We start from the raw sequence: 23,082 nt of genomic DNA, 5'->3' as shown, positions 1-23,082 counted from the left end.
CTGTTGAGATTATCATATTGCAATTATATTTATAATTAATAACAAATTATATAAATTGTAAATAATTCAAATATTTATTAAAATTGTTATTATTACTACTAATAAATTCTGTAAAAATATAGGCAGAAAAAAAAAAAACTAAATTACCTGCTCATATCGGCCAGAAGAATATTTAAATATTTATTTATCGTTGAGACCTAAAACAATTAGAAGTCAAAGGAGAAACAATGGTACAAAATGCAGCAACTTTGAACATCTTACATTTCCCTTCTAAACCCTCTATGCCAGGGGTCGGCAAGAAAAATAAATAAATAATTGCCACTAGATGGTGGGCCAGAACATAGTCAAAGGATAATTTAAGAAATTAATTGATACAAAATGCAACTAGAATTGCCTGACAGACTGTTACAGTGTCTTTTGTAAGTTGTAGTGAGCGGTTACTCTGTGTTTAAATCCTGTAGTAGGACAGTAATTATCAAAAAGCCACATTTGTGGCGGTGTCCGGCAGAGTATGTGAGCGGAGTGGAGCAGCAACAATTTCCCCTCCGCGCTCCAAGCATTTAATAATCACTCCGCTCCAGCTCCGCTCTGGGTTCACCATTTCCCGCTCCACTCCTCGCTCACTGATACCAGAAACACCGCTCGGCCTTTGCTCCTCGCCTAAAGTATTTCAGTATGTTTGAAATATCACAGTTCTGTTCATAACTTATATATTAAAAAATAAAATAAATAAAATAACAGGAGAGTTTCAAAGTGGCTTATTGGAACACTAGTGTGCAAACTTTTTCCCTACCACATGACAAGCTAATAACATGGTTGTCAGCTTTAAAAGGTATAATTGCTACTTTTTGTGGTGCAAATTTAGTTTGTGATGAAAATGGTATGTTTTCGTCAGTTATTTTACCTACAGATCGATGCATTTCTTACAGATTTCTACTTATTCGAAATCACTGAAAGTAGCACTGAAAGATTATAATTGTATTGGGAGCGCGATTGCGTGTGAATAAGTGTTGTGGTAGCTACTTGTTTAAATCATGCTTTTATACTGAAAATATTCAGTATCTAAAAGGAACAAACAAATTCCTTGAGAACTATCAGCCTTCACATTCTTTCTGATTGAAGTGATCCTTCTCTATCTAGCTAGCTAAATATGTTTAACGTGAATTCTTACTGAATATGCAGTTATATTACGGGCCGTTGGCATGAATTGTGCTCATGATGTAGCGGCACTGGAGCGCTCTCGGAGCGAGTGAAAACCACAACGCTCCGACTTTTAAAAAATCCGCTCCTCCCTCCATTCAAAATCACATGCTCCACTCGCATAGCCTAATCTGATTGTGAGTAACTGTTGCTGTCATGACAAATCTATTTCAGAACCAGCCGCTATCAAAACAATCTGGCTGCGGGCGCAGGCCAGATATTATTGCTGGCCACTGCTCTATGCCAAAACTCACAGCTGCAGTTGCGTCCGTTTGCCTCCAGGGTGTAGTGGGAAGCACAGCGGCATTGGGCTCCAGAGGGTGATGCTAGGCAGAGGTGGGCGCATTGGCCGTTGTTCTGCGAACACTCGTTGGCGCCATCTTGTCTGGAGGAGTGGAAAACCAGGATGTCCATGACATACTCCAGGTGCCCTTGCACCACTGTTCGGTTCAAGCCACTGCGTTTGTCCGCCCGCTCGATGCTGCGCAGGTTCCAGTCGGTCCAGTAGATGTAATCGCGATACTGAGTCAAGCCAAAAGGATGAGGAAGATCATCAGCCACTATCTCTCTCTGCAAACCTGAGGATGATAAACAAAGAATATTGGAGGGTCTAATATTGTATGGTTTAAAAGGCATTTTTTTAAAACCTATGATTTGTCACCTTGCATGTTCGTTGATTCAATCATGCAGGTGTCCAGGTCTGTCCAGAAGAGTCGCTGGTCGATGAAGTCAATTGTGAGTCCGTTGGCTCGGCCCACTTTGTCCACCAAAGTCACGATGTTACTGCCATCCATGTGAGCTCGAGCGATCCTGGGTCGACCTCCCCATTCAGTCCAGTACATGTACCTGCAAACAAAAATCATTTACTCGTTTGCATATCTAACAAAACTAGAATGAACATTACCCACTGACAAATATGTGCTAAATTTATCCAAAATTGCTAATTTTCAACTGCTGTACCCTGGGTATGCTGATAAACCAGAAAAAAAACAAAAAACAATGAATTAATGAGTAATTTACTATATAGTTCCAAATTTACTTGCATTAATAAATATTTGATAAGCATTAATAATATAAAATTCTGAAAATAATTATTAATAGATACTGAAGTTACTAATATTAATTTACATGTATAAAAAAAATATTTAAAACCCTTTTATTATCAAATTTTTAAATACACTAATTTATAAAATACAGTAAATGAATGAATGTTTAATCTAGCTACAGCAAATTAAACTAAAATACATGTGCTATTAATTTATTCGTTTTTATTTGCTATGTAATTAATATAATATATATTAATTATACATTAAAACATTTAATTAATAATCTTTAATAACAAGTAAAAATTATAAAAATAGTCTATAAAAAATATTTGATTTGATTACTAATATTTGTAAATGTTTTAATATATAATATTTAAAAATTATAGTGATATGTATTATTAATTTATAAATTAATCAACATATATACATAAAATATAATTAATTACAGACACTGTAAAAAATTTAAATTAATAAAATAAAAATACAATAAAAATGTGCTATTAATTTATTATTCCTTTTATTTTCTATGTAATTAATATAGTTATTATATTAATATGCAAATTAATCATACATTAATATATATTCAATAAATAAGCATTAATGATATGTACAATTAATAATAAAAATATTCATATTAGATACTGATGTTACTAATATTTATGTTTACACAAAATATAAAAAAATTATATTAATTTATAAACTATTTAATAAATAAAATCTATAAATTAATGTCTAGCTACAGCTAAATCGTTTTTATTTGCAACATATTTAATACAATATTAATTATATTGATTAATCATAATAATTAATAAACTTATTTAATATGAAGTTACATTAACAAAAACAGATAAAAACGTTTTTGATACTTAGGTTATCATATTTATACATATTTAAAAATAATAATATGAATATGTATTCGTTTATAAATAAATTAATTTGTGAAAATAATAATAATAAAATGTTTAGTCTAGCTTCAGCAAAAGCTTGTATGACAGGTCAAAACTTAAAAGATTAGCAAGGCTGAGCTGCCAATGTTAAACAATGCAAAAATGGTACTTTTCCCCCCATCGGGTAAGCAAGCAGTGAAAAGCACACTTAACCAACCCCTCAACCCACTCAATACACCACTGGGCTAAGAGTCAACTGAGTCAACACCTCTCAGTGTTAAGGTGAGAAGAGACAATGCTGAAGAATGCGTTGGCTAATAGAGGCAGTCGTGCCTCAGAAGCCACAGGAATGCCTGCTGGGCACTGGAGGACATGACTTCACTCCTCTGAGCCACATGCAGCGGCTGCGGCATGTTGGCACTTGTCTTCTGCCACACATACAACTTGATGCCCCGAGGAAGCGCTGTAATACCAATGACTGTGTCTGTGTTGGAGTAGGAGGGCATTAAATCAGCTATTTAACTAGTGGTAATCGATTAGCATACTTCCAGAAGGCTACATGAATGGAGGAAGCCTACGGTTAACCAAACCACAAGCGGATGGGTGAACACGTGAACACTAAACCGTGTGCATGCAACATGGTTAAAGTGATATGCAATGAATTTAAGGGTGAAATTGTAGCTAAAGGAGTCAGAGCAGGACAGATTTTTAAGCTAGTGTTCCTACCCATTGGCAGGATCCAGAGCAAGAGAGCGAGGGTTATCCAGGTCTTTGCAGACTAGCACTTGGCGGTACTGGCCGTCCAGACGGGCCACTTCAATACGGTTGGTGCCGGTATCAGCCCAGTAGAGGTTTCGGCCCATCCAGTCCACAGCCATTCCTTCAGGATAGTCCAGGCCAAACTCAATGACCGATTCCACCGAACTGCCATTCATGAAGGCTCTGCTGATAGTCTAAACAAGAAAAGCCATCAAGGAAGTGACTAAATATTCAAGCTAAGAGCATTAATAAATAAATACACACACATTTGTGCAACTGTCACAAAGTTTGAAAAAAGCCCGAAAGGCTATTTAAGACTGAAGTTAAGCAAGCTGCTACATGCTACTGCTAAAATAAAGTAATACTCATTTATGAGTAATTTTTGTTATATAATATACATAATTATGTAATGTTATATAATATATAATATTTACATTTATTCATTTAGCAGAATTAATATGAATAAAATGTATTAACTAACTGATTAATGCATTTATTATTTATGAATAAATAAACTTTTAACATTAAATGATAAAAAGGGCTAACTGCTTTATAATTGTTGCACTTAATTTTTTTAAATATTTTATATATATATGTATATATATATATATATATATATATATATATATATATATATATATATATATATATATATATATATGTGTGTGTGTGTGTGTGTGTGTGTGTGTGTGTGTGTGTGTGTGTGTGTGTTATTTGTTTTATATTTATTTTTTATTTAATTAGTTATTTTAACATCAAGGCTTTAAGGCATTTTTCTCAAGAAAGATATTTAAATTATAATATATATATATATTTAAATTATAATATAAATATATTTAAATTATAATATATATATATATATATTTAAATTATTATAATATATATAAATAATGTTGATTTTGTTTTCCCTTCTTAATAAAAAAACTTTTAAAAACTGCATGTTGTGTTTACTTGTGTTATCTTTGATTAATATTTAAATTTGTTTGATGATCTGAAACATTAAAGTGTGACAAACATGCAAAAAATAAAAAAAAATCAGGAAGGGGGCCAACACTTTTTCACACATACATACACACATATAATTTAAATGTCAAAATAATATATTAAATATATATTTAATATATATATATATATATATATTTCTCTTTAAAAACATGACATTAAAATGTATAACATTATATTTACATATAATATAACATTAATATAACATACTCAAAAAATATAAGTGTCACAAAATTAAAAAACGGTTCGCCCTTCAGAGCTTTTGAAACTGAATTTAGCCACTAACTATTTTAGATCATATTTTAAATGGTTTTCTTGTGTCAGTAGCATATAAAAACAGCTCAGAATTTACATGCTGGTCTGACATGGTTTATGCTAGTTAGTGCTGGTTTAGTTAGTGGATTAGTATTGCCATACTGTTCACCAGCACAATACTTCTAAATATCTTCTTATAACCATTCTTATTGTTTTACAAGGAAAGATAATGTTATCTTAAAACTGCAATACACACATAATCATCACAAAATTGAAAAAGACAGGCTGCTTTAGATCTTTTCCCACTGACGGTTTACTTCTGAGCCCAACAGCTGCTTTGGGTTAGAAGCTGATGGCATCATTTTATCATCCTCCAGTGCGGAGGTAAAAATTGACAGCTAAACTTTTCATAATCCTTGGTTTACTTTTACTTTGATTTTAATGTACAATCACTCAGTCAAAATGTCACAATCGCTCACCGCCACAACGTTCTTTTTTCAAATAGATTGAAGTTAAAAAGTTAAAATGACGATGCACACAAAAGTAGTCCGTACCTTGGTGATGACATCGGTCCAGTAGATCCTGTTTTCCAAAACATCAAAGTCCAGTGCAGAGACCTCCTTGACCCCGGTGAGCGGGATGGGCACGTCGTTGCTGTTGGTGCCCAGAGAGATGCTGCGTATGTCAGCGCGGTTGGTGAAGAGCAGGAATGCTTCTGGAACCACACAAGTGCGCAGGTCACTGAGCAACTCCAAGCCCATGGGACAGGCGCAGCTAAGACCCTGAGGCCGATGGAAACACAGGTGACTGCAACCGCCGTTGTTTTCCGCACAGCCGTTAGTGCCTGAACACACAAATGGAGATCTAAGGATCAGTTTCATGGACATGCATTGATCTGCCAGTGATATAGTGTAGCTGTCTGAAGTCCTCCTGTTAATCTTGCGGATTTTATATTCAATTAATCTATTTATAAATTAAATATTACACAAATATACAAATATTTTCATCATCAAATAATAAAAAAAATCTATTGTATTCATTATAATTTGTATTTACCAGTGTTAGTTTAACAGTTTATTTATATTTTATTTTATATCAGCTTTTTTCAATTAATTAAAATAGTTTTAGTATAGTATTAGTATAAATTAATGACAACGCTGGTATTTATTAATAAAATTATTTATAAACAAATTAAAATGAATTATAAACATTCTAAGTATAACATCATTATTTAAAAAAAATAAACAACTGTATTATTAATAATACTTTTTGTTCATAAGTATGAATAAATAATTGAAATATATCTGAATTATACTTGTAAATGTTTTTAAATATACTAAATAATTTTTGATAAAATATCACAAATAAAAATAATTTTATTTAGCATATTATATATTATTTCAGTAAGTAATTTATTAAGATTTCAGAGGTACTTAAGATATATATTTTTTCTAAATAATTCAAAGGTGTTACAGGTTTGACATTTTTTGTCCAGATTTCTAGAATCAATAATTAGCGAAGATCACTGGATATAATAAATAGATAGCATTTCGCAGCTCTACATCATAATATGTAATCATGTAATTAATAAAAAAGTAACTACAAAAGTAATCGGATTATGAACGTTTTAAAATGTAATCCAGATTACATGTAATCAGTTACTACACAGTACTGCTCATTATCCCTGTACGCTTCAGGAGGACCATTAAAGTATTTAAAGTCAGAATAGTATCAAAAGTAAAAGATCTTACCAAAAGTTTCTGAGACTTTTGCAGCTTTGAGACCCATGAGGTCAGGGAGCTGCTCGACGATGACCTCACGTGTGGCGTTGGCGATGTGAACTCTTTCGATGCTCCTCCTCTGCCAATCCGTCCAGTAGATATACTCTCCCAGCAGCGTAAAACCAAAGATATGAGGTAGTTTGTCCTCTAGAATGGTCATCCTATTAGTGCCATCCACATTAATGACCTGAGAACGAAAAAATACAACAATTAGGTTTTGTCCCTGGTCATCATTCACTTTCACAGCGTGAACATCTCCTTGTGTGTTCCACATAAGAAAGAAAATGCATACAATACATTAGGATGATAAGTTTTTATGTTTAAATGAACTAAGCCTATCTCTTTAAGAAAACTGACAATTGTAGGTGGCCAGATCAAACAGTTTCAATTAACAGCAGAAAACAGGAAACAAATTAACAAATCAGCCTGGATCTGTTTACGTTCGCCAAACAGCTGTACACCACATGCACCATTGGACAGATCTCCAAATACTCTGATATTTGAACTGCCATAATTGCAGTATCCTAATCCAAACCAGCTAGGATTTCCCAATTGTGTAAAAAAAAATCCCCAACCAAATATGTAACTGCCAAAAGAGTAGCTATTTTAAGTCATTACAGAGTACGCAAGCTTGAGCATGACTCTTTGAATCTCTACATTTAGTGTTTTTTCACTAAAGAAAGGCTACACAATCATTCCTATTTCAGTGAACGTGACACAATAAGATTCCAGTCACAAGGGTTGCATTACAGGGAGAAAAATAACGCAAACTGATATAGGGAGTGGAGCCAGGACATGCCTGAATATTAAAAAAAAACAAACAAAAAAAAAGAGAGAGGGAGAAAGCAAGAGAAAGTGACAGATGGGAGGTTGAAACCAAGTGGGTTGCTGGGAATTGGGTTTGTTTCTGAAAAGGTTGCAATTACCATTTCTGGAAACCGTCCTGACATTACTACTTCTCAAAATAGACGGCTTTCCATTTTTCACATTTAGAGAACGGGTGTCAGTTGCAGTAAATGCTACCCACCTAATCAAATACATTCTGGAAAAAGCTTGAAACGGGCAAAAAATTGCAACGAAAAACCTTGAAAGCTACTAGCTTTATCCAGGCTTATTAAGAAGGCCTGCAATCGATCCGAGTTCAAACACCTGCTTTCTTTTTCCAATACCAGAAAGCACCTTTCACCAATTTATTGAATTCACGTTGATAAAAGCATTCCATTTTATTATATATAGACTTTTTAATAAATGTAACGTACTCATCATGAAGTCATTACTGGAAAGCATCCATGCTTTTTATGTTGCAAAAGCTGTTGGGAGTTTTTGACATCCTATACCTGTGCAATCAGACACTAAGAAATGCAGAAAGCTTTTTTTTACTATTTTCAAACCGCCTGCAGCCAGATGTCTTTGTTTGCCAAATGAAACCCATGACAGTTTACTCTATCATGTCTTCTCCCTGAATGATGAATGAGATTATAAACGCTCAAACGAGCAGGTCAAGATTGAGTGACGGGCGTATTAATGCAGCATATTGTTCCTGGGTAAAGTAGCTCTCCGAACAAAGACTTCCTGTGCGCTGTCTTTCCCAACACAGAGTTCTTCCTGTGAGGACCGGTGGAGGGGGTTTTGGGTTTGGGGTGGCTGCCAGGGAGGAGTGTCCACCTGATTTATTTCTGTAATGAAGGCCTGCGGAGTGGCTGACTATCAGTCTCAGTAAAGAAAGCAAGAAGAGAGATGGAAAAGAAATAAGTGCACATTATTTTAAATTAGCACCTTCCTTTCTCAATAATTTCAGCACTATGGTTGAATCTTGTGGGGGGTTGGGAGGGAAACAGGTATATTTGCCACCTCTGAGAAAGCAAAGGCTATGTTGGAAGGAGCATACAACCATACAGTATTTTAGCACAATGCTACTTTTGCAAAAAATATTAAATTCTGAGTAGAACCATTCTGCATCAAGTACACACTTCCATTTCGAGTGACAAATATACATGAAAAAAAAAAAAAATAATTCTTGACTTCAACATTTAACAAGACATTTTTTTTAAACAAAACTGGATTTAAATAAGTTATGAGGTCAAGCACAACCAAAAGTTTCCATTTAATATTGCATACCATCTTACACACTATAACAAATATCAGAATATACTCCCTAAATAAACATGAATATATATATGTGTGTGTGAAGAGTTTGGTTCCAAAACGCTATAAATCCATTTTGATTAATTTGAGTAAAAATGTGTTTTCTTTGCCAAGAAAGTGGCAAGATGGAAACCACTATTTTCTGTTTCAAATTTTCTCACAGCATCTTTAGGTTAAAATAACACTAAAAATTCTAATCCAGATTTTGATTTTCAAAGATGTATTATAAAAACTGATTATTTTTTCCCCAAAATGCAATAAATCCATGACATATATTCAACGGATTTATTGCATTTTGAAAAAAATAAATAAAATATATATATTTTTTTTCAAAATGCAATAAATCCGTTGAATCAATATAAAAGTTATTTTTCATACTGAAACTGTTGAAAAAACACAAAGTAAGTTGATCCACACATGAGTCTCTGAAAGCACTTACACTGTATTCATCTGCGATTATGAACGCGATATTGTGTATCTTGTCAGTGATCTACAGCTCTGTGTATTAAATGCTGCTCCTTCTGAAAGCACGTGAAGGAGATTTACTGCGGATTACAGAACCGGCTTTACTGACGAGATGCGCATGACAATCAATCATAAATGCGATTTATCGTGCAGCCCTAATTTTGTTTGTTTGTTGATCACAAAGTACAAAGTAGATGAGGAAAACTAGGATGCCGGGTGTATTCAAAGCACCGCCATTACTGTCTACAGTGCGTGGAATGGTGCGCTGTGATTGGTTGAGCAGTTTTATCGCATTCTGCAGAGAAGGGAGACTGGGGTTTGTTGCGGTTTGGAAAGAAAGGGAGAAAACATGACAGAATAACACGGCAGATATCGCAGATATTTGCGTAAAATTAAAAATTTACTTTTCAATAACGACCAGCTAAAATACTGATTTTGGCGGAAAAAAATATTTTATTTTAAAAATGGCGTTTTGGAACCAAACTCTTCATATATACACATATTTCATGTTTATTTATGGAGTATATATATATATATATATATATATATATATATATATATGTGAATATACATGTATTTTTATACACACACATTTAAGTTTATATTAAAAATAAAAAAAAGAAGAAGAATTGTATTAATATGTAGTATCTAAGATTTGAGGACCTATAATCATTCATTTCCAAGATGATATCTGGATGCAACTTTCTCAACTAAACATGAAATGAGATCAAACATTTGCACACTGCATCACAATTGACTTAAGAGTAATAAAAAAAGTTTACATTTCCACATTGTGTACATACACAGCTTTTTATAAACAATTGTACACAGTATATAATACTGTGCATGCAGTTCACACTACATTAGTATTGCTTACTGAACACAATCAGATGATTTCTTTAACAGAGAAGGAGGTCTTGCGGATGGATTGTGGTGTTTTGGTACTTGGAGAAGGGAAAGAGATGTGAAGGGAAGTTGAAGCTCTTGTGAAAGCCTCCTCTTTCCTCACAGTTTGAGACAGCGGAGACGCTGACACTCTGGAGGAATGCTAACAGACACAGACAGTGGGCTGAAACCACAATGGTACATTTTTCTTACACTCCTCCTAACACATAGACGTCTCAAGGGTTTAAGTCTGGCGCCTTCCTGTGGGATGCAGACTTTTCTCAACCCTGGAGAAAGGTTAGAGGCCTACAGCACTGCAGAAGCATGATGAGATGGGCTAGAACTTACACCATCGCTTTATCACAGTACCACCACAATACTTTTTCTTTTTTTTCCTAAGGAGGTGATGTGAACATGCGTTTCAAGCTGCCTTCTGTCAGCCGAAAAGGCCACGACAGGGTTTTCAACCGAGGAGGGGCCCCAGACTACAAAAGTGTTTGGTTTTTCCCACCTCCTTCACAAAGCCGTTGACACATGACGTGACAAAATGGTGTTTCTATGGCACCAATGCAGAGCAGAGACACAAAACACACCCATGGACCTTCCCGGAGGCCTGTCAGGCATCTGGTGTGGTACTCTACAAATGAACCAATTCCAAAATTACTTCGATATTCACTATCATTTAGTTTGGGGACAGTAAGACACAATAATATTAAGCACCACAACTGATAAAAAGAAATGATTCATTAACACCAAATCATCATATTAGAATGAATGAAAGGTCATGTGACACTGAAGACTGCGTAATGATGATGAAAATTCAGCTTTGCTATTGCAGGAATAAATAATATTTTACAATCTATTAAAACAGAACACAGTTATTTTAAATGAGAAAAAATATTTCACATTTGTACTGCATTTTTGATCAAATAAACACTACCAACCTGATTCTACCATTTTAACTTTGAACAGTGTTGGGGAGTAACATGTAACAAAGTTATGTAAATACAAAATAAATGTAACTGTAATCTGTTAATTAACAGATTATTAACGGTTACTTGTGAAAATGTTAACAATTACAAATGGGGTTACATCTGAATATTTTGACACATACAGATTTAATTGATTTCTTTCCTAAATTGCATTGACTGCTCTAAAATATGAGACACCAATGTCCAGGAGTTTAGGACACAATAGGCCATGCTTATTCGATTTCAATATATGATTCTAAATCAGTATTTAACCTCAGAAAGATCTGAAAGTAAAAAAAGGGGTGCTAAAAACAGATTTTGTGGTGACGGTGTTCTAAAATGACATTTGTATCATTTTAATTCAAGTGATAAAGGATTTTGAATGACTGACAGTAATCAGTGTTAAATACTACTTTAAGGTTAACCCTGCCTGGCTTAAATGCTTGAAAATGAATAATAAAGTAATAAAAGTAAATGAAATAGTTACACTACTTATTGCATTTTAAATAGGGTATCTTGTGTAACTATTATATTTCCGAAATAACCTTCCCAAGACTGTTTTTAAGGTTTAGGCCTACACATATTGTTTTCTCAAGCTTCAGAAGCTTGAGAAAAGAAAAGCAAGGTTTGGCCCAATTTTCCCATAGCCGCCTTTAAGTGAAATAGGAATTCTTTCCACTTGTGTAATCAGGAGTTTTATTGGATGGCATACCTTGCCGACATCTGTTTCCCCTTTTCTGCACAGCGATGGACATTGTTCCTCTTGCACTGACCCCTCCTGTCCACTTCCGCCACTGCATCCCAGCAGCATTCCTCAAATCCCGTTCTACGAACTCAATCTAGCTTGCTCGTTTCAGCGGGAGTTGAGTGAAAAGGAAAGGGTGGAGTGCTACAAATGTAATTCTCTGATCTCTCGCAAAACCATATAGAATCAAGTTTCCAGCGGATCAATTTAGAACCCCAGTGATGTTTCTGGAGTATTTCTGGAGTGTTTAAGGGGGATGGGAGAGTGAAATGAGGGGAAACTGACTGGGGGAAGGTGAGGCCCATAGAAACGCATGGCTGCCAGTACACACAGAGGCTGTGTGTGTTTAAGGAGCAGCCAGCTGCCGAACCCCTTTTAGACCCCAGCAAACACAGGAAGGTCTCTGGAGGTCACCCAAACACACAAAAGCAGGCACTGGGGGGACTGAGGACGATACAATGCTAAAAACTAGTAGTATATAGAACACTAACAGAGAAGCTGAATGCGCTTGCGGCGTAGCTAACAGGAATGAAGAAGTGCAAAAATAACTAAATCAAGTAGTTAAAGTAGTTCTTTATATTTTCTGAATATATCTATCAGTTATTATATCAATACGCTGAAATAAACCATTAACTAATAATAATAATTGCACATAATTTATAATAAAAATGATAAAAATTAATTAAAAATATTAAGCATCAGTTTTCAACATGAATAATAATAAGAAATGTTTCTTGAGCAGCAAATCAGCATATTAGAATGAATGAAAGATCATGTCACGCAGAAGACTGGAGTAAGGATGCTGAAAATTCATACAAAATACCACAAAACTTGCACTTTGATAGTCCTCCTGTCAGCAGGAGTCTTTCTTCTCGCTTACAAAAATGCTATTCATTTTTTAGAGAGACAATTAGACATGGCCATCGAAATTGAAAGAAGGGTGTGTCTTTTTTCTCCGACTGCCTTTTTTCACTTCACCGAGACTTATGCGCTGAGAATACAGAGTGCAAACCCTAATTTTGATGAGTAAAAACATAAAAAGTACCCAACAAAGACCCCCAAAAAAGTCTCATCAATAACGACAAAAAGTCAAGACGCTGAGGTTTTTTTCTTTCTTCAAAGCCAGATTGTAAAAAGTGTCCTGGCACCAGGGTGCCAAGCAAATTCAATATGAAGGCAAACGAGGTGACAGCATGGCCTCCGAAAACACAGAGCCATTGAAAAAGAGAGAAGGACACAACAGAATTAAATGAAGGCTGAGCTCATCAAAAAAACATTTCTATGTATAATACAGAAATACTAAACTCATAAAGGCTGTTTAACGCATCAGGATTGCTTTTTGTCATTTTCATTGTGTGAGTCGAGTGTCTGCAAAAAGTCACTTACAGTAAGTACAAAAAGTCTCACTCTATGCCAAAATATTTATGCCAAGCTGTTTTAGTAGAAAAAAATGCATAAAATGGCAAGTATATATTAGAGAATTAATAGAAAACTATTCATTCTATTCTAAACTATTAAAAATCTATTTTTAAATTTATAAAATGCATAAAATGTAACATTTTACAAAATGTAGTTTACTAATAAACTATTATAGTCATATTTACAAAATATTAATTAATTTATAAATGATAAATTTTGCATAAATATTAAATATATTTCTATAAATATTATATATTTTGCTTATTTTTTGTCATCATAGCAACATAAACTGAGAAACTCACTCTAGATAAACTAGAATACATTTTGAGATAAGAGAGGGACATCTGTTTTCTTTGTTGTTTATTGGATTAAAGAGTGTTCATGCGTCAAAATGATTGGACGGCGCAGGTGAAACCTTGTAACATAGAATATACACATCCACTTGGATGCCAAACCCTGAGGAGTCACCTGCCAGACTTTTTCAATTACCCAGTCAAGAATAAAATCCTGCAAAAGAACCTCTCCTTTCTGCATGAGCTTTGAAACATCATACGATTTCACCTGAGGTTTAGCCAGCTCTTCTGACAGGCCGACTCAGCTGTGGATGATATTATCTTTTTATCTGTTGTTTGCTTGTGTAGGCCAAGAACAGCACAGCCTTAATTCAAACAGAATGATCGGCCGCTGCTTCTCTTCCAAATCCTTATGCCTCTCCGTTCTGCTCGGCACTGCGTCTGCACTTCCTCTGACTTTGAAAGAGCTTGTGGAGACAAACGCTGAGAAAGTTCCTGATGAGAAGCGCTGGTGGATCAAAAAGTGAAAGAAAGATGCTACTTGACGGTTGTGAAATTGCAAAAATATCGACTCATGTTCCTGCAGGTCATCTGCTTGCTGACGGCTCCCACGAGAGGGAAGTTATCATTCCCATGGCCTCAACTGACAGCATACAACAGAAATCAGCATGTTAAACAGTCAGGCTCTGATATTTATTATAACAGCCACATTTGAGACCTTTTTTGGATGTTTTGAGAGATAAAAGCGAAATTAAAATTATATTTGAAATATTTTAACTTGCCAAATAAGATGTTCTAAAGGTCTGAAGACAAAGACAAAAGACAGACCAATGTAAACAGAAATTTAAATTAAGTTACCATGTCAATTAACATGTTAAACACTAGCTTCATTGAGTCTGTGACGCTTTCAATTTGGACGTAATGCCATTGAATCTTGCTGGCACCATCTCTGCATTTAAGGAGACACGTAGACCAACCTCGCAAAAATGCTGGTATCCTGTTTACTCGATTCATAAACAGGCCAACATAAGTAAAAACATCAACATCCGGTGGATATCTGACATTACTTTCAGAGATCCAACGCTTCTTTGGGAGAAAAAAATAAAAAGCTCACACGCCCAGACTCGGGGAGTGGAGCTCTTATGTTTTGACAAAGAGCAGTAAGATGAGAAGGTCAGACAGTCGAGAGGAAAGCATTCATCTAACCTAAACTGCCATAAATGCTGCATTTAAGTTTATATAAATGTGACAGCAATGAAGCATCAAAAACAAATAAAAATCAATAATATTCTCTTTGCTCACACAAAAAATTAGTGAAATTTCTACAAAAAAAGAGATAGAGATAAATGTCAATGTTTATATGTATTTGTATAGTACACTTATTTTGGTGTGCTGTCTCACATACTAAAGCAACATGTAATTTTAACTTTATATAAGAGATAAATGTCAATGTATATATATGTATACATGTATGCATGCATGTGTATATATATATATATATATATATATACACAGATATATATAAAATAATTTTTTAAATAGTGTATTACTATATTAAAATATCATTAAAACACTTAAAGTTTATTTTATTTATTTTTGCCATTTATTAGGATATGACAGATTAGAACTGTCAGGAAGTGAAGTGGGAGAGAGATCGGGAATGGAGATCGGGAATGGGGATCGGCAAGGTCCTTGAGTCAGGATTCGACCTCAGGATGCCTGCAGCGCAACGCCACAATGTCACCCACAAGGAAATCGGTGCCAAATTGGCAACTTATTAAAATACTTTTAATACACACACAAACACATACATATACATTTAGAACTAAATAACTGAACTATTTTTAATGATATAATTCCAAAAACATTCATTACTAATAATTTATTATTTACATTAAATAATTTGCAATACAAATTCTTTTGTTATCCATAACCCAACATACAATTCCTCAGTTTATGAAGGGATCATTCACCCAAAAACATAAATTGTGGTTCATCATACAAAGTGATAATCGTATCTCTTCACAATGCATGGATTAAACTGCTTGATATATTTTGGGTTTGGACCTTTTTGGTAATCTAGGCTGTTAATAGATTGGCGGAAACCTCTCAGGTTTCATTAAAAATATCATCATTTGTGTTTTGAAGATCAGCCGAAGTCTTAAAGGGATAGTTCACCCAAAAAAATTTAAATTCCATCATTACTTACCCTCATATCGTTCTAAACCCGCAAGACCTGCAAAAAAAAAGTATTTTCGTAGCTTCATAAAATTAAGGTTGAACCACTGATGTCACATGGACTATTTTAACGATGTACTTACTACCTTTCTGGGCCTTGAATGTATTAGTAGTGTTGCTGTCTATGCAGGGTCAGAAAGCGCTTGGATCATCAAAAATGTTTTAATTTGTGATCCAAAGATGAACGAAGGCCTCACGGGATTGGAATGACATGAGGGTGAGTAATTAATGACAGAATATTTTATTTGTAGTGTAGCGGAGTGTCTTTCATTAACAGACCGTGGATCACTTTCACAAACCCCTATCAAGCACCACCCTGACTGAAAGCAATGTTCTTTGACTCATGTAAGCTTTAAATGTTCCCACCCTGATCTGTCTACAGTAGGATGCTGCTCCACCTGGGACAGCCAAAGGTTTGTCTAACCCGACCAGAAAGCTACAAGTTGAAATGGTGTCTCAATTGGCTGTAAATTCGGAAACAATGTGTTTTCTCAGGGGTACATATGGGATGCATTGTGAGTCGACAGCTGCCGGTGACTGCTTACCACAACACTGCTGCAAAAAAAACTGGAACAACCACTGCTGTATTACGTTAATAATCCGTGAACATCTCCAGAACAGGAGCGGAGAGCTGGGTGTCTTACTCCTTCATTGCCGTCCCACTGACAGATGTGGGACAGTGGCAAACATCCCTCAGGAAATGAGATGGATTGTGGTGGCAATAACCGAGCTACAGGACAGGAACGACTAGGATGGCTGAGTGAAACCAGGCCGAGGGTTCCAGACGCTACACTTTCACCAGTCTCACTTGTAATGTGAGAAAAACAGAGAAAGAGAATCCGCTTGTGAAAGCATGAAGCACTCGTATAACATTTCTAGGGCAATAATAATAAGTGACAAACAGCATTTTGTAGTTGATAAAACAACTGATAGATTTACTTTTTATGTTTTAAACCGTTCAGTGTTGCATAAAAGCTTAGAAAATGGACTTTATAATGTTTACAAGCAATCTGATCAAATCTTAACTCACGGAACGATAAAAATGTTCACTTACAAAATATGATAATCATAATAGCAGCAACATCATAAAAATTAAATTATGTCATGTTATATATTATTAGAACAGTCAGAGGCTGAAGACGGCAGAGATTGACACGGGAGAAAATAACTGTTGAATAAAGTCATTTTTGTTTTCTTTGGGCACAAAAAGTATTTTCATAGCTTCATAAAAAGCTGAACCACTGATGTAACGGACTATTTTAACGATGTACTTACAACCTTTCTGGGCCTTGAACGTGATAGTAGCGATGCGGTCTATGCAGGGTCAGAAAGCTCTTGGATCTCATCAAAAATATCTTAATTTGTGTTCCGAAGGGAATGACATGAGGGTAATTAATGACAATTTTCATTTTTGGGTGAACTATGCCTTCAATATATTGCGAACCTCTAGAAGAAAAGCAAGAGATTTTGGATTTGGTTTGTTATTATTTTCTCCAAGGAGTCCAAACCATCAGGGAGGTCTACAAGGTGATGTTATTATAATAAGTATGGATGCCACAACACTGCAAATCTAGCGCTGTGCTCTAAACAAATGCTAATGGTTCTTTTTCAAGGGAAACCGACTTGATGGTATTTTAAAATGTAACCATTAAAACACTTTATGCACACACAACTATCTATTCTTCTAATGCATCATGCTAAACAGTAATTTCAAGCATTTCTGCAGTCCGTCAAAGCCCTGCTGGCCTGTAAAAATCTTACATTTGAGCGTAAAATGTACGCTTTGTTTTCTCAAACAAAATGACAAAAAAAAACTGCATGAGTTGAAAGAATTGCTGGAGAGTGTTCGCGGCGCTGGCCACAGGAGATGGAAAATATTACGAAAGTCAGGTGTCTTTTATACCCCTATAATTCAAGTGAAACCGTGTATCCTTGGAGCCTGGAACATCAAAGTTTAAGACCTCATGGTGAAACAGCCAGCAACAGCAACAAACTGTTACCAGGCAATTAACTATAGTGCTGTTTGGCTTGGACTACCACTGGCTGGAATTGGCCTGCACAGAGGCGCAAACTTGCAATTCTGTTGCATTTGAGCAAATTCTAGTGAGAAAACTAGAACAGAGACTAGTCGCTGAACCTACGTCATGGACACTAGCTGTATGTTAGTTTTTCTGCCCTATATTACACAAGACGACAAATGTATGTGTATGTGTGCAACTGAGTTGTACATTATATTCTATTCAACCGTACTATAATATGCCTCCTTCCTGCAAGGGAAGGAAGTTCTTTGGATGTCTGCCAGACTTGTGTGGGACATCCATCACCTGTACGAACCGCATGTAAGCGGAGCTGCATTTGAAGCTCGCAGCCTCTTCAAAGCAGCTTATTCTACCACTACCGTCCAAATCAAAACAGCTCTCGCTCTGATGCGCCTTGGATGTGCCGCTAACTCATAGACAAAGGAGCTATCATTAGCATGGCCAATGTTTTAGCGAGAGGCCCCTCGCTGGAAAAACCCTGCGCAAATCAAGTTTCACGGCTCCTGCCAGCCACAATGTGCCAGGGCCATTGGTGCAAACACTTTGGGGGGACTTTAGAGAAAAGCATTATTGATCCTCTTCACACTTATGTTTTTTTGCCAGCATCCATCAGCAGACGAGCCCTTGGCCACCTCACATCGTTCCGCTGCAAATAAAGCCCTCTTTCAAGCTGTTGCTTTTCATTGTCACGGTGTTGCTATACTGAAGGGCCATCAAAATGCACTTCAGGATTCATTGTAGTCAAATGGCTTTATTGAGAGGAAAATTAAGACTTTTAGGAAAGGGAAAAAGGGAAGAATGTAGCTATTAAGCAATGTGAATGGACAGAATACACAATAAATATACTGAAAATTACATAAACAAAATGAAATACAAAGGGCTGACTGGTATACATCATATATCTATAACTTTTCAGATTTTATTTAGAATCTATTTGTCATTAAGTTGTTATATTTTATTGTATTTATTTTTTATTGTAAAAATAAGTTAATAAAAGAACAATATGTATACTAATAACAACAAATTTATAAATATACAAATAATGTAAAAATATGCTATCAATTTATAAATATATACACATACATACACACATACACTAGGGCGGGGCGGTATATCGAGTTTGTACGAATGAAGCAATACCGTTAATTCCGATATACAGATTGATACGAGCGCATCTTAAAAAATATCTAGGTAGGACACAGACTGAACTGCTACGGAGAAAGTGCTTAATACAATTTGTCCTAACATGTGACAAGCTTTATATGAGGGGCTTTAAAAAACTCATAAGATATAGCCTAGTAGCAGGGCCGGCGCCAAGGGGGGGCACTCGTGGGCTGTGCTTGCTGAACGTGATCGATTTTGAAAGCGAAAGTACCGATAAAACCGCGCACATAAAGAAAGCGATTGCAACGCTCCGTGTGTGTGTGTGTGAGAGAGTGTGTGAGTGAGTATATACAGTGCCCTCCAAAAGTATGGGAACAGTAAAGACAAAATTGCTCTGTTGGCTGTGGAGTCAAGACATTTACAAATATGATTAAAAGATGAATATGAGACAAAACTACAGAATGTCACATTTTATTATTGGGTGATTCAACACATAGATGTTTTACCAGCTAAGAAGTTCAGCACTTTTAGAGTTTCATCCCTCTATCTGATGTGAGCATAAGTATTGGAACAGTTGCCTCACAGGTCTTTCTAAGTGATCAGCTGTGTCCTGTTGCATTAATTCTTCAGATATTAAAAGCAGGGAATGTGTCGTATCAGTTATATCCATTAATTCTGTATTCTGAATTTTGCATTCGATGATGACACACACAAACCAGGATGAAGATGAGGGAGCTGACTTTGAGAGAAAAGCAAGCAATTTGATGCTAAAAGAAAAGAGGAAGTCAATTAGAGCTATGGCAAAAACAAAGGGCATGGAGAAATCAAGAGTTTGGAAACCACCAGCGACACCAGCAACCAACAACGACCTGATCGGCTGAGAAAACAACAGTAGTTGATGACAGACAAATCATAAAAGCTGTGAAAATGAATCCTAAAAGACGTGTCTGTAAAATCACCAACAACTTCCAGAATGCTGGGGTGATGCTCTGATAATCTACTGTCCTCAGGAGACTTTGACACAGAATTACAGATGCTACACAGCAAGATGCAAACCTCTGACCAGCACCAAAAATAAAAAGGCAAGATTAGAGTCTGCAAAAAAGCACAAAGGTGAGCCAGAAGAGTTTTGGAACTGTGTTTATGGACCGATGAGACAAAGATGAACCTTTATCTAAGTGATGGGAAAACAAAAATGTGGAGAAAAAAAGTGAACTGCAATGATCCCAAGCATGCAGCCTCATCTGTAAAGCATGGTGGAGGTGGTGTCATGGCATGGGCATGCATGGCTGCCTCTGGAACAGGCCCGCTCATCTTTACTGATGACTTAATGTATGATGACAGTAGCAGAATGAATTTGGAAGGATACAAAACCATCTTGCCTACCAATATTCAAGAATGCTTCATATTGCATCAGGACAATGACCCAAAACGCCCTGCCAGTTCAGTCAAGGAATTTATAAGGGCAAAGAAATGGAAAGTCTTAGATTGCCCAAGTCAATTTCCAGATTTAAATCCGATTGAACATGAATTTCACCCGCTGAAGAGGAGTGTAAAGGCAGAAACTCCCCAAAACAATCAACAATTGGAATTGGCTGCATTAAAGGCTGGGAAAAGTATTTCAAAGGATGAGACCAAGAGTCTGGTGATGTCTATGGGTCACAGACTCACTGCTGTGATTGTGTGCAAGGGATCTTCAACTAAATAATAGCTTTTAATCTTTTATATCTGCCTTATGTTCAGCTGTCCCAATACTTATGCTGACATCTATGAGTGGGATGAACTCTAATGTATATGTGTGTATATATACACATATATACACATACACACACACATACATATATACACATACACATACACATATACATATACACACACACACACTCACTAGCCACTTTATTAGGTATACCTTGCTAGTACCGGGTTGGACCCCCTTTTGCCTTCAGAACTGCCTTAATTCTTTGTGGCATAGATTCAACAAGGTGTTGGAAACATTCCTCAGAGAGTTTGGTCCATATTGACATGATAGCATCACGCAGTTGCTGCAGATTTGTCGGCTGCACATCCATGATGCAAATCTCCCGTTCCACCACATACCAAAGGCTCTATTGGATTGAGATCTGGTGACTGTGGAGGCCATTTGAGTAAAGTGAACTCATTGTCATGTTCAAGAAACCAGTCCGAGATGATTTGAGCTTTGTGACATGGTGCATTATCCTGCTGGAAGTAGCCATCAGAAAATGGGTACACTGTAGTCATAAAGGGATGGACATGGTCAGCAACAATTGTAGCCTCCGTATCCTGTTCTTATCTGACAGGAGCGGCACACGGTGTGGTCTTCTGCTGCTGTAGCCCATCTGCTTCAGGGTTCGACGTGTTGTGCGTTCAGAGATGGTATTCTGCATACCTTGTGACAATAAAGTAGATTCTGACAATAAAGCAGACTTGACTTGACTTGATTGTAACGAGTGGTTATTTGAGTTACTGTTGCCTTTCTATCATCTCTAACCACTGCCGCTCACGGGATATTTTCTCTTTTTCGGACCATTCTCTGTAAACCCTAGAGATGGTTTTGCGTGAAAATCCTAGATCAGCAGTTTTTGAAATACTCAGACCAGCCCGTCTGGCACCAACAACCATTGCACTTAAATCCCCTTTCTTCCCCATTCTGATGCTCGGTTTGAACTTCAGCAAGTCGTCTTCACCACATCTAGATGCCTAAATGCATTGAGTTGCTGCCATGCGATTGGCTGATTAGCAATTTGTGTTACCAAGCAATTGAACAGGTGTACCTAATAAAGTGGCCGGATGAGTGTATATACCATGTGTGTGTATTTGTATATGCAAAATAAATATACAGTACACATTTATTTATTGCAAACAATACAGTTAGAGCAAACTACCCTATAATGATGTCCTCTTCAGACCAGTGTACAAACTGTTTCCCTCAACAATATTTACATCTCTGCTTGAGACAACTCTAAAAAAGCCCTCCTGTTTTGCGCAAGTTCTGCTTCACTCTGTTCTACATATTTGTCTTTATGGGAACCCAGAGGGCACCCGTGGCACTTCGTAATCAGGGTCACAAAAGACTCTGTGAAAGCAGAATCTACATAATTGCCCCACAAAGCAGGGGACTTTCTACACCAGGGACGGCACATCAGTCAAATGAGTTATCTTAAACATCTCTACACTGAGAGGGTGAATTGAGGGGTCTGCGGCGACTTCTAAAGGGTTCAAAGGGGTGGGGTGAAGAAGGGGGTGAGTTTGACTGCTCGGAAGAGAGGCGAAAACACACGGCGAGACCGACAGAAATGAAAGCCCCACAATTCCCATACTGTTTAAGGAAAAAACCTTACATTGCAAGTGCCAATAATCAAGCCTCCTTTTCAGACGTACGGGACTTGAGATGAAAGGGGATGTTCTTGGCACACATTCAAAATTATCTTTCAGTCATTTAAGAGAAGAGGCTGTGAACCTGAAACACCGGAGCTCTGTATTGTGAAGGTGAGGACGTCAGGTGGTTGACCACAAAGGCAAATGTCTGTCTATGTAGTGAAATGTAAGGATAAAAACATTTTTTAATGGCCATTTACATCATTCAAGAAATAGTTCACCTAAAAATTAAGTTTGTCATCATTTACTCACATCCACAATTTCTGGAGACTGTGTAGGTCTATGCATAGTAACTCGAGACTGAAGCTTTCAAGCTACAGAAAGAAGACAAAATCATGATAAAAGTATCTTAAAAGCGGTTCATATGATTCATGCACTATATACCGAGTCTTATGAAGTCATGCAATAGCTTTGTGAAAAACAGAACAATATTTAGATTATTATTTACAGAT

General features: G+C 36.2%; 1 protein-coding gene across 1 annotated transcript in view; it reads right to left on the bottom strand.

Moving 5' to 3' along the window:
- Nucleotides 1-23,082, bottom strand: part of LOC306866841 (low-density lipoprotein receptor-related protein 5-like) — a 74,230-nt gene that overhangs the window by 12,433 nt on the left and 38,715 nt on the right. Inside the window, exons 9-13 of the mRNA XM_079412226.1 lie at nt 6,901-7,117; nt 5,704-5,993; nt 3,860-4,086; nt 1,862-2,046; nt 1,455-1,778 (exon numbers count right to left, since the gene is read on the bottom strand). Of these exons, the coding sequence (XP_079268352.1) occupies nt 1,455-1,778; nt 1,862-2,046; nt 3,860-4,086; nt 5,704-5,993; nt 6,901-7,117 (1,243 nt within the window). The remainder of the gene's footprint in view (nt 1-1,454; nt 1,779-1,861; nt 2,047-3,859; nt 4,087-5,703; nt 5,994-6,900; nt 7,118-23,082) is intronic.

This window comes from Barbus barbus (genome assembly GCF_936440315.1).
Source record: "Barbus barbus genome assembly, chromosome: 48".
Classification (NCBI taxonomy): domain Eukaryota; kingdom Metazoa; phylum Chordata; class Actinopteri; order Cypriniformes; family Cyprinidae; genus Barbus; species Barbus barbus.
The sequence above is the reverse complement of the archived record's forward strand: the minus strand, read 5'-3'. Positions and strand labels throughout refer to the sequence as shown.